A 13,215-nucleotide genomic window follows, 5' to 3' on the forward strand; every position below is an offset into this window, starting at 1 on the left:
ACCCGGCAGCGAATCGCAGCCCACCACTCTAGCAGCTCTACTCGGCTCGGCCACTCGCTTTCCTCCCCACTCCGTTCTCCCCACCCGCGTACGCCGCGGTACAACGCCACACACGCGGGCGAGCGACGGCCTTCCGCGCGCCTTCTCCGCCTCATAATTTTAGTCTCCCGTCACGCGTACCGCGTCCCCAGCTCCCCCCGCGGCCCCATACCTATATATGACTTCGCCCCCGCGCTTCATCACACCTCAACCATCTCCTCCTCCTCCTCCTCCTCGTCGATCATATATCCTCCTCATCCCGCGTCTCACTGAAGCACCCGACTGCCAGTACTGTACTTCGGAGTGCCGCCGCCGATCGAGCTAGCTCCGCCAGCCAAGACTCGACGAGACCGATCGGATCATGAGCACCTACCTCACGCCCTTCACCCCTCTTCCATCGCTCTTCGACGGCCCAGCAGCTGCCGACGACCACTCCTCCCTCCTCGCCTTCCTCATGAACGACGACCTCGCCGCCGCGCCCGACGTCTTCCCTTACTACGGCGGCGCCGAGGCCGCGCCAGCCTTCTTCGGACACGCCGCCGCGCCGTTGCCACCGCCGGCCGCGGCGCCACCAGCGGAAATGACTGGTCAAGGAAGGAAGCGCGGCTTCGTCCCCGCGGGAGACGACGGCTCGTCGCGGCCGCCGGCGGTCAGGAGGAAGGTGCAGGGCTCGCCGCCCACCTCGCCTGCCCACAGCGGCGGCGACGCAGCGCCAGCGGCAAGGAGCGGGGGCCGGCGGGTGTGGGTGAGGGAGCGGAGCACGGAGTGGTGGGACCGCCTCAGCGGCCCGGCGTGCCCGGACGCCGAGTTCCGCCAGGCCTTCCGCATGTCGCGCGCCACCTTCGACGCGCTCTGCGACGAGCTCAGCGCCGCCGTCGCCAAGGAGGACACCGCGCTGCGCGCTGCCATACCCGTGCACCAGCGCGTCGCGGTCTGCCTCTGGCGCCTCGCCACCGGGGAGCCCCTCCGCGAGGTCTCCCGCCGCTTCGGTCTCGGCATCTCCACCTGCCACAACATCGTCCTCCAGGTCTGCGCCGCCCTCACCGCCGTCCTCCTGCCCAAGGCCGTCCGCTGGCCACTGGAATCCCCCGCCGCCAGGTTCCAGGCCCTGTCCGGGTTCCCCGGCGTCGTCGGCTCCGTGTACACCGACCACATCCCCATCGGCCCACCCAAGGACAACGTGGCCGAGTACTACAACCGCCGCCTCACGGAGCGGAACAACAAGGCCTCCTACTCCGTCGCCGTGCAGGCCGTCGTGGACGCTGACGGCGCCTTCACAGACGTGTGCATCGGCCTCCCTGGCTCGCTGTCCGACGCCGCCGTGCTCGAGAGGTCCGCGCTGCACGCCCGCTGCGAGACCGGCATGCTCGGAGACGACCAGTGCCGGCTGGTGGGCGGCGCGAGCTACCCGCTCACGGACTGGATGCTCGTGCCGTACGCGCACCAGAACCTGACATGGGCGCAGCACGCCTTCAACGAGCGCATCGCCGCCGCGCGCGCAGCAGCACAGGGCGCCTTCCAGAGGCTCAAGGGGCGGTGGCGCTGCCTGCAGCGCCGCACCGAGCCCAAGCTGCCGGACCTCCACAACATGATCGGTGCCTGCTGCGTGCTGCACAACTTCTGCGAACGCAGCGGCGAGGAGCTCGACGCCGACTTCCAGTCCGAACTCTCCCAGCAGGACGACGCCGACGTGGTCGCCGCTGCCAATCCAGTGCTGTCCGCAGCGGCCGACAAGGAGCGGGACAGGATTGCTCACGACCTCCTCCATGGCGGCCACCCCAGCGTTACATTCCTCTAGGGGTCTGTTCACCATGTCAAAACGCGGGCTTCTGTAATGTGATGAGCTACTGATCTTCCATGAAAGCATAGGAAGAATCCCAGTTCAGGACATACAGCTTTCGGATGGGATTAGGATTATTTTTTTCATGCTTGTTCCAAGAGATATTTAGAAGGCACTGACAATGATATCAGAAAACGTAGCGCATTCAAATCTGATGTAAGTATCATAATGTGGAAGGAATTTACAATATTCATTTGTCCATACCCATGTCATTCAGTAATACTCAATCACTACTACAGACCAAATTGGCTAACATTTTAAATGCCAGTTTATCATCATGTGATAGATACATCTCAATTTCTTGACTGGTATGTACAAGGCACAAGCAGAATTGCCCCAGCCAGATCTTGTTTGCTAGACAGCAAGACCTGCAACAAGGTCTTGGATACAGTAATCTTACAAGCACCATTCTGTGAGGTGTGTTCTAGTTGGAAATTTGACTCTCACTTGTTACACTTGTGTAAATTCCAACGCGTTTCCATCCGGGTCTCGTGCAAAGATCGCTGGTCGCCCGGATTTGCTGAGCGTGTAGCTGATTCCTGCATCATGGTCAAGGTGTAGAAGGTCATTGTGTTGTCGGACAATGGACAATAGAGAAATTTTGTGAGGCTAATTACAATCCAGCATAATGAATTGCAAAAGTGCAATGCAACATTATAAAGTCATAGTAGGTGCCGCGGTAATGTCAACTAAGAGAATTAAGTTCTATCATAAAACATGGAACAGTGAGTCTTTTTGTTCTCATGTCAAAGAGATGGGAATGTAGGTGCTAAAGTCATGTGGACATAATATGCTCGAGATCCATAGAAATCAATTGACCAGTCTTTTAAAAGATTATCTGATCAACATCACTGTTCAAGTGTTGAATCAACTATAACATCAGACCGCACTTTTGACACCTTGCAACAATTTCTACAGAATGGTTATTTTAAATCCAGGACAGGTTTTTCCAGAGTCAAGACACCTATAACTTTACCCTCAGAGGTTTTGATTGCCATGTCTGTCACACAAATAGCCTGACTACGGCAACACTTACAAATTTAGGCAGAACCATAACATACTATGGATAACTTCACTCTATTAACAGTAATTTACAGATACAGTTGAGACAATGAATATGTATATCTCTGCAACCATATCTACCAAGGCAAGCGCCATCCTGCAGTTTCATAAGTTCGATTTTTAGTACTTGTACTACCAATCCATGGGTTTTCATGGGTCACTTTAGAATTTAATACTCCCTCCGATCCATATTACTTGCCACACACTTAATACAACTTTGTACTGAAGTTGTACTAAGTGGGTCACAAGTAATATGAATCTGAGGGAGTTTTTTTTTTATCCATGAGTAAGTATACAGATCCTTGTGGAGCTTGTGTGTTTAGTTGTTGAATTGTTGAAACTTTGTGCTACTCACCGCAGTAATGTAAGGTTAAATGCTCTACTAGCGGTTACCGTTATTGGTGGCAAGTAGAGGAAAAATGTATGTGCACACTGTAGCCAGTGTCTGTTGTACACAGCAGAAAAAAAATAGAGTTGGAATTCAGATATACCAGCTTTGTCAAAGATTTCTTTCAACTTCAAGACATCTCTGATTGCTATACAGGTATGACGATCACGCCCACCATGCTCTGGGCGTCCTGTCAGTGGATCTGGATTTGGCAGCTCCATCAAGTGGATCATCTCAGAACCAACCCAGAGCCAAGCACCTCTGTACGGAAGCTTGTCATTTGGCCTAGCAGGATTCACCTTAAGACCTGAATGATCAACAGTATCATTTTACTTTATAAGCAGTGCATATACATGTGAAACATATACAACTCGCAGATAACTCACCAAGGAGGTCCTGGTAGAATGCCATCGACCTTTCAAGATTTTCACATAGTATTCCAACATGGTGCATACTAACAACTCCATAGTCAGGTTCTGCGTTTGACATCAGAAATGATTTCATTCAGACACTAAGGAATAATCATGGAACTTTGACCCAAAATGTGTTGTTCTGTTATCTTGAGGTAATGGAACCCAGCCTTTCTATGTCGTATGAAGAAGAAATGACATTGACACAAAAACTTGCTTAGCAACGATACGAATGCAGAGTACTCTTATGACATTATGCAAATTAAGCTCTTGGTAATTTTCCTTGCACATAGAGATCAAGACCTACCTGCCACTTATCTGCATGTACTAACATATTACTCTATGACATGCAAGCAAATTCTAGTGAGCACCCATAATTTCAGAAAAAATGAACACCGTGAATGCAAATATCAACCAAGGTTGGTCTGGTCAGCAACCCTGGCTAGCTTAGATTGTTAAGCCAAAAATCTGGCTAGTTACAGTTTTGCTACTTCAGTACCAGCTACTAAAAAACATGTCATAGTTTGGGTTTTAATGCCTAACATATTGATATACTGCTCCTTTCAGAGAACTAATTCTAAAGCTGTTGCTTGTGTCGTTGTATACTCTACTCTCAACTGCTCCTCAGAACCTCCATCGAAAAATGCAAACACAGGTAGCCTCTGGGATTGGATCTGCAACCTTAGAATTAGTACTAACTAGAACTAGATCTAAATTCTTTTAGACCATGGTACTGATCTAACTAGTACTCCTACTAGTCGTATCGATGTAATTGCAGAGAGAGGATTTCTTGGACAGTCCAGGCCCAAACTGAGGCAGCAAAACATTTTTCCTCCACGACCAAACGTCGCCAATGTTTTCACTCCGCAGATTCAGTAACGCAGAAATTAAATACTAAAGAAACAATCTTTGCACTCCATACAGCCTAAAGTACATCTCGTCTACACAGATGTGCTATCAGTACTAGATAGGAACAAAAAAACAAAAGTACTACGATAGGAACATAAAAAACTTACCCTGGGACTGCTCCTTGGCCGTCAGGGCCTGCTCACCGCCGGTGGCCACCGACATGTGAGTCCGGATCCGGCGGTGCGCGGCAGCAGAGGGAGTGTGATGCGCTCTGACCACAGCGCAGGCCTTTCCGGAGCCGGATGCGGAGAGGAGAGGGAGAGAAGAGAGGCACCTCATCGCCATTGTGGCCTTCCCAAGAACAAGTCCGATTCGGCTCCGTGCGTGGGCTTTCTGGGCCTGTATTTTTGTGTGGCTCCAGCCTTCTCACCTTTTACTGTCTCTTTCAGGGTTTTTTTTTCTGGTTTTCTTTTTGGTGCGGATGGGATTAATTGCACGCCTCAAATTTCTTCTTTTCTCTCCAAAAGAATCATTCCTTGAATTTCATGATGCCGGCAAATAGTAGGACAATGATCATTTTTCTATTTTATTTTTAACATTTCTTTCAAATTTATTTCCTCATGTGATTTAAACTATTCCTCTACACAATTAGTTTATCCGTTTATATTGACATTGTGCTCGTGGAGGTTATTCAATGGTCTAACCTAGAGGGGCAAATGAGTTTTGAACAATCTAGACTAAACTCGGCTTAGAGCGAACTCAAATTGACTTGAGATCCCGGAGGTGGAAGAAGACTTGTGCCCCGAGGACCTACTTGCAATTTCATTCCTTGTTAGGGGTGTATGCTGGAGTTGGTTTAATGGATTGGTGTTTATTCCCGCAAAAGAAAATTGCACAAGTGGCTCATATTCGACTTGTAATGATTTTGATTCAATCTCAAGCCAGTTTTTAGCCAGCTACATTTTTTACTATTAAAGAGGAGTTGGTCATCATATGTTTGCCTCCACCCCTCTACCTCTTTCACTAACCCTACAAGGAAAAAAAATGAGAAAACCTAGCACATATGAAAAAACAAAAAAAAACATCTTTCGCCAACTTTTCATTTTTCTCTCCAAATCTATCTCTCTCTCCCGACCCACACCAACACGCCCCTCCCCCGACCACCCTAGCGTCATCTCTATTCACCTCTCGGGCGCCCCTCTCCCTATAGCCTCGACTTCCCAATGCCCTTCCTGGTAGAAACTAACTAGGCTGCTAGCAATGTTCATAAGAGAAATCAAATTTGGGCAGGAAAGTAGTGGAGGATGATTCACTTAGATTTGAAAAACACTGGAGTTAGGGTAATCGAAACACGACGGCCTTGGATTACTGTCGTGTCGAATCCGACAGATCTTGGGTAGGAGGTCCCAAATCACGAGCTAGTAGTCTTACACTAGTGGAAAAACGGCTAGCCACAACATTCATCATAATTGGTACGCCAGCTATATATGGGTAGTGCTGGCATCGATATTTTGTCAGACGTCACTACTATATGGGCCCAGCAGTGCTGACCAGTTGGAAGATACTGCTGGCGTAGGCTTTATATACACGCCATAGATAAAGTATCTAGTGTTGTTGCGCCCTATTTGAGAACAGCAGCACTAAGTTTTGCCTATATATAGAAGTGTTGGCAGCCCTTGTTTCTCAGATACATTCACTTCCATTCTCCACAAAATTCTACTCCCTCTTAGCTAGCAGCTTTGGTGACAATGAACCCACCGAAGCTTGTCGAATTGGCACGAGCCTCGCGTGCGAGCCCACGTCGGCGGGGCGTGTCGAAAGTTTGGGATTCCACCGCCTTGGCCGAGCTCTCCTCTAGCCCCGTTGGCTACGGGATGAGCTCGCCACGGCCAATGCAGTTGGCCCTGTCCGGCGAACCATCCCACTGCAGCGCGACGTCCGTTCAATCTAGTAGCTACGCCATCGGCGCCGAAGCTGCTAGGAATCGAGCGAGGGTGTAAGTGCATCTAGTGCCACCCCTAGTTGGTTTTGGAGTATTGATGACAAACTTGGTTGAGGGACTAATGTGTTTGTGAGAATTGCAGGATAACACAGGTAGTAGTCCCTTATTGATTCGGTTTACCTACCAGAGATGACCCCTAAAAATGTGTGAAGACTTGAAGACAATGGTGGTTCGTGAAGACATTCACAATGAAGATTATGACAAGAGAAGGCATTGATGTGAAGACTATGGAGTGCGAAGACATAGTTGTTTCGTAGTTTCCTTTTCTTATTTGTTGAGTCATAGGAACCACCGTACTATTAAGTGAGGTCCAAGTGAACAAAGTCAGAGTGACTGAAGTGATGCTCAACCAAACATTACTGCAGGATGCTGCTAACGCGACACTACGATCAGAGACCCTTCGACGAAACTGTGTGTGATGCCATACTCGCAAACGGTGGTGTAAAACAACCGTCAGAAAAGGTGCAAAACGTTTGCGATGGAGGATGCATCAAACACTGTTTAGATTTTAGTTGCCTGTGCGATGCAGGGCACATGGTTCAGCTCAATTAACTGTTTGTGATGATGAGGAACAAAAGAAACGGGCAGCCAGATGAAGGCGTGTGCGATATACAACATACGGTTCACTGGGATGAACTGTGTGTGATTAGGCAACACAAAAGAAACGGTCAGCCCGATCAAGGTGTGTGCGATGTACAGCATACGGTTCACTCGGATGAACTGTTTGTGATTAGGCAAGAGAACAGAAACGGTTCAATATAACAAGATGTGTGTGATACGCGACAAACAGGTCTGTAATCAGAAATGTGTGCGAAGACCAATAATAACGCAGACGATTGCTTCTAATAAGACGTATGTGATATGCTCTGTCTACACAACATCTATTGGCAATTGTGGGACGGGCGGTCATCCGGATACGCCATAAGGATGTGAAGAGGCATTCCTATCAGCAAGGACTAGTTGTTCCACTAGTAGCTCATGTAAGAAAACTATCAAGTTAAGTGTGCTTAGGCTGGAGCAGCCATCGGATGGGTGACTGGATGGGAAGTTGTGTCGGTGTTAAATTAGGTGATGGGATGAGTCATTTCGGTCAAATGACCGAAATGCCCCGTTCCCTCAGCTAATTTAACCTCGAGGTCCTTGTTTTTTTAAGACATGTTAAAGAAGGTCTACCACATTACTTTTTGACAATGTGCGATACGTGGCATACAGTTGATCCATCCGACCTATTTGTGATGGAATAGGCTGTGTGTGTTGTGGGCAAACGTTTGCTAGTATTCAACCGTTTGGGATTGATGAATTCATCACCGACGGGTTCCCTAGTGTGGTCCGTGTTCATTTGATCATCATCTACTTTTTGTGCTAGCTCGATGCTAAATTTCCATTAATTGATGGCGTTTTATGAACACGCCACCGTTTCCCGCCATTTCCTCACCTGTTTCCCGCCACCCTGCTATATTGTGCATAGGGGGCGCGCGACGCATGGAGGCGACAAGCGCGACCTGTAGCACATCCACCTTTTCCAAGCATGCCAACCCACCAAAGCGCCGCCTTTGCCATCAACCTCGTCGATGAGGAAAACGAGCAGGCGCCACGGCCCGTCGAGGCCGTGTGTGATAGTTACACCTTTCAGATACAAGCCTACACATAAAACTGTGTGGGATGTACGTCCGGACGGAAACGTTTTCCCTGGATTGACTGTGTGGGATGTACATAGGAACGGAAACGTATTCCTTGGATTGACTGTGTGTGATATACATACGAACGGAAATGTTTTTTTCGGATTCACCGTGTGGGATGTACATACCTACGGAAATGATTTTCCCGGATTACCGTGTGGGATGTACATACCTACAGAAATGATTTTCTCGGATTACCATGTGGGATGTACATACCTACGGAAATGATTGGGTTTCGATGCCTCGCCTGATCGCACATGGCCCCAGCCTGGGTCCTAGGAGGGCCTATCCCCGACAATTTCTGGGTCGTGTGGGAAGGACACCCTATCGCACACACTCGCTTGGCGATGGTTCCAAATGCCGTCGCAGAAAGGGGTTAAAACCGTTTGTTTAGGACCGACGCGCACCGGTGAAATCCTATGTCTTCGAGCGAAGACAATGAGTGCAAATCTTATCCAGAGCTGGATGAGTCAGCTTTACTTGTAGCCCAAGTCAAGCTGCCGCGTGTGTTTGAAATCCGACCGTTGGATACGTGTCGGTTCCTTAGTGACCCAGGGTCATTTCGGACAAATCAGGTTGGGTTGCCTCCTGGCTATAAATATCCCACCCCCTACACCATAAGTTGGTGGCTGCTCAGAGTTAGTGCATGACTTTTGTCGTTTGAGAGCAACCCACCTCCAAAGCATTTGAGAGAAAGATCCTTGCGAGGACAAAGCCCAAAACACCCAGAGCCAAAGAGTGTTAGGCATCACTGAAGTCTTTCTGTCCGCGTGACCTGAAGACTTGTTACACTTGAGGTCTGTGAATCCTCCAGCCGGTTAGGCATCGCATTCTGAGCATCCAAGAGCCATTGTGGATTGCCAGTGAACGAAGTCTGTGAAGGTTTGAAAGTCTACCTTGAAGACTTACCAGAGTGATTGGGTGAGGACTGGGTGTCCTTAGCTCAAGGGGAATAAGGTGAAGACGCGGTCTTCTGAGTTAAATCTCAGCCTCCCTAACCAGACATACAGTTGTCACCGCAACTGGAACTGGTCTACCAAATCCTTGTCTTCACCAAGCAACTGGTTCTATCCTCCACTTCCCTTTACATTATAGTTTGTCTTCATCAAGTCATTGCCTGCTTGCATGATCTGATTGTCTTCACTGTGTGAAGACTGTTTGTTGTTTGGCTTCATATTGTCTTCCATCCTGATCCATACTACCTAGCTGCTGATAGTCTTCGTGCTTTCACTTCATTGCTTACTTGACTATGGCTAGTCTAGTGTAGTCTACCTTCCGCTGCATATCAATAGGTTCTTTTCTACTGTTTGTTTTCAAAACCCTCGTGTTTTAGACTTTCATAAAAATCTCCTATTCACCCCCCTCTAGTCAATAACTAGCACTTTCAATTGGTATCAGAGCAAGGTGCTCCCTCGTTCTGTGTGATTTGGTTTAACCACCTGGAGTTTTAGCTATGTCGACTGCAGGGTTAATCAAGGTCTCCGCTGCGTGCTGATACGTCTCCAATGTATCTATAATTTTTGATTGTTCCATGCTATTATATTATCTGTTTTGGATGTTTAATGGGCTTTAATATACCTTTTTATATTATTTTTGGGACTAACCTATTAACCCAAAGCCCAGTGCCAGTTTCTGTTTTTTCCTTGTTTTTGAGTATCGCAGAAAAGGAAAACCAAACGGAGTCCAATTGACCTGAAATTTCACGGAGATTATTTTTGGACCAGAAGAAGCCCACGGAGTATTGGAGATGGGCCAGAAGAGTCCCGAGGCACCCACGAGGGTGGGGGCGCGCCCTACCCCCCTGGGCGCGCCCCCTACCTCGTGGCCGCCTCGGAGACCCCCCTGACTTGTCCCCAATGCCAACACCTCTTATGTATACCCAAACTTCTAGAACATAACCTAGATCGGGAGTTCCATCGCCGCAAGCCTCTGTAGCCACAAAAAACCAATCGGGACCCTGTTCCGGCACCCTGCCGGAGGGGGGATCCCTCACCGGTGCCCATCTTCATCATCCCGGCGCTCTCCATAACGAGGAGGGAGTAGTTCAGCCTCGGGGCTGAGGGTATGTACCAGTAGCTATGTGTTTGATCTCTCTCTCTCTCGTCTTCTTGATTCGGCACGATCTTGATGTATCGCGAGCTTTGCTACTATAGTTGGATCTTATGATGTTTTTCTCCCCCTCTACTCTCTTGTAATAGATAGAGTTTTCCCTAAGTTATCTTATCGGATTGAGTCTTTAAGGATTTAGAACACTTGATGTATGTCTTGCATGTGCTTATCTGTGGTGACAATGGGATATTCACGTGATCTACTTGATGTATGTTTTGGTGATCAACTTGCTGGTTCGGTGACCTTGTGAACTTATGCATAGGGGTTGACACACGTTTTCGTCTTGACTCTCCGGTAGAAACTTTGGGGCACTCTTTGAAGTTCTTTGTGTTGGTTGAATAGATGAATCTGAGATTGTGTGATGCATATCTTATAATCATACCCATGGATACTTGAGGTGACATTGGAGTATCTAGGTGACATTAGGGTTTTGGTTGATTTGTGTCTTAAGGTGTTATTCTAGTACGAACTCTAGGATAGATCGAATGGAAAGAATAGCTTCGTGTTATTTTACTACAGACTCTTGAATAGATCGATCAGAAAGAATAACTTTGAGGTGGTTTCGTACCCTACAATAATCTCTTCGTTTGTTCTCCACTATTAGAGACTTTGGAGTGACTCTTTGTTGCATGTTGAGGGATAGTTATATGATCCAATTATGTTATTATTGTTGAGAGAACTTGCACTAGTGAAAGTATGAACCCTAGGCCTTGTTTCAACGCATTGCAATACCGTTTTCGCTCACTTTTATCATTAGTTACCTTGCTGTTTTTATAATTTCAGATTACAAAAACCTATATCTACCATCCATATTGCACTTGTATCACCATCTCTTCGCCGAACTAGTGCACCTATACAATTTACCATTGTATTGGGTGTGTTGGGGACACAAGAGACTCTTTGTTATTTGGTTGCAGGGTTGTTTGAGAGAGACCATCTTCATCCTACGCCTCCCACGGATTGATAAACCTTAGGTCATCCACTTGAGGGAAATTTGCTACTACCCTACAAACCTCTGCACTTGGAGGCCCAACAACGTATACAAGAAGAAGGTTGTGTAGTAGACATCAAGTAGTTTCTGGCGCCTTTGCCGGGGAGGTTAGTGCTTGAAGGTATATCTTCAGATCTTGCAATCGAATCTTTTAGTTTCTTGTTTTATCACTAGTTTAGTCTATAAAAGAAAACTACAAAAGATATGGGATTAAGGGTGCCTCATATGCTTCATCTTTTTAATGTCTTTCGTGAAAATGATGGGAAGGAAAATTGTGCTCAAGTACTAGAAGAAGAATTACATAGAATGCTTGGCATAAAATATGTGAATGATGAGCATGATTGCAATGTTGTTAGTATGAATTCTTTGAATACCCATGATGCTAATGATATGCAAAGCCACAAGCTTGGGGATGCTATGTTTGATGAAGATGATATGTTTAGTCCCCCAAGTTTTGATGAGAATATTTATTATGATGAAAGCATGCCTCCTATTTATGATGATTATATTGATGAAAGTGGGTTTGGAAGAGTGTCAACTTTAGGAAGTAATGATCCCACTATTTTGGAGGATGTTGAATATTATTGTGATAATTATGAAAGTGGATTTGGAGAGGTCATGACTTTATTTAGTGATGAATCCACTATTTCGGAAGAGGTTCCAATTGATTATGAGAACAAAGTTGCTATCTATGATGATTATTGTGATGACTTGTATGCTATTAAGAATAATGATAACCATGAAACTTGTCATCATGATTTTAGTTTTCAATTGGATTATGCCTCACTTGATAATTATTTTGTTGAGTTTTCTCCCACTATTATTCATGAGAAGAAATTCGCTTATATGGAGAGTAATAAAATTTATATGCTTGGGGATCATGAAAAGAATGCTTTGTGTGATGGTTATATTGTTGAATTCATTCATGATGCTACTGAAAATTATTATGAGGGAGGAATATATGCTGGTAGGAGTTGCAATAATATCAAGTTTCCTCTCCATGTGCTTAAAGTTTTGAAGTTATGCTTGTTTTGCCTTCCTATGCTAGTTGATTATTGTTCCCATAAGTTGTTTGCTCACAAAACACCTATGCACAGGAAGTGGGTTAGACTTAAATGTGCTAGTCATATTCTTCATGATGCTCTCTTGGCGTTTCAATTCTTATCTTTTATGTGAGCATCATTGAAATCATCATGCCTAGCTAGGGGCATTAAACGTTAGCGCTTGTTGGGAGGCAACCCAATTTTATTTTTGTTCTTTACTTTTTAATCCTATTTAGTAATAAATAATTCATCTAGCCTCTGTTTAGATGTGTTTTTATGTTTTAATTAGTGTTTGTGCCAAGTAGAACCTTTGGGAAGACATGGGTGAAGTCTTTGCGATCTTGCTGTAAAAAATAGAAACTTTTGCGCTCACAAGATTAGATACCATTTTTACTGGAGAGTGATTTTAGGTTGATTCTTTTTGCAGATGATTAATATACAAATTCCTCACGTCCACCAGTTTATTTCAGAATTTTTGGAGTTATAGAAGTATTCGAATGATACAGATTACTACAGACTGTTCTGTTTTTGACAGATTCTGTTTTCTATGTGTTGTTTGCTTATTTTGATGAATCTGTGAGTAGTATCGGAGGGTATGAACCGTAGATAAGTTGGAATACAGTAGATATTACAAAAATATGAATTTAGAATGAGTTCACAACAGTACCTAAGTGGTGGTTTTATTTTCTTGTACTAACGGAGCTTACGAGTTTTCTGTTGAGTTTTGTGTTGTGAAGTTTTCAAGTTTTGGGTAAAGATTCAATGGACTATGGAATAAGGAGTGGCAAGAGCCTAAGCTTGGG

General features: G+C 46.1%; 2 protein-coding genes across 2 annotated transcripts; one reads left to right on the plus strand and one right to left on the minus strand.

The window, feature by feature from the left end:
• The first annotated feature begins 230 nt into the window (after nucleotides 1-230).
• LOC109755632 (protein ALP1-like) lies at nucleotides 231-2,080 on the plus strand. The gene has a single exon (XM_020314529.4). It carries the CDS (start codon nucleotides 401-403, stop codon nucleotides 1,835-1,837), a length of 1,437 nt encoding a protein of 478 aa, XP_020170118.1. The 5' UTR covers nucleotides 231-400; the 3' UTR covers nucleotides 1,838-2,080.
• On the minus strand, nucleotides 2,007-5,029 carry LOC109755640 (uncharacterized). The gene is made up of 4 exons (XM_020314538.4): nucleotides 4,756-5,029; nucleotides 3,716-3,805; nucleotides 3,433-3,636; nucleotides 2,007-2,418 (listed from the first exon to the last, which is right to left on the minus strand). Exons 1-4 carry the CDS (start codon nucleotides 4,931-4,933, stop codon nucleotides 2,330-2,332), a joined length of 561 nt encoding a protein of 186 aa, XP_020170127.1. The 5' UTR covers nucleotides 4,934-5,029; the 3' UTR covers nucleotides 2,007-2,329.
• Nucleotides 5,030-13,215: the final 8,186 nt, after the last annotated feature.

This window comes from Aegilops tauschii, chromosome 1, assembly GCF_002575655.3.
Source record: "Aegilops tauschii subsp. strangulata cultivar AL8/78 chromosome 1, Aet v6.0, whole genome shotgun sequence".
In the NCBI taxonomy this organism is placed as follows: Eukaryota; Viridiplantae; Streptophyta; class Magnoliopsida; order Poales; family Poaceae; genus Aegilops; species Aegilops tauschii.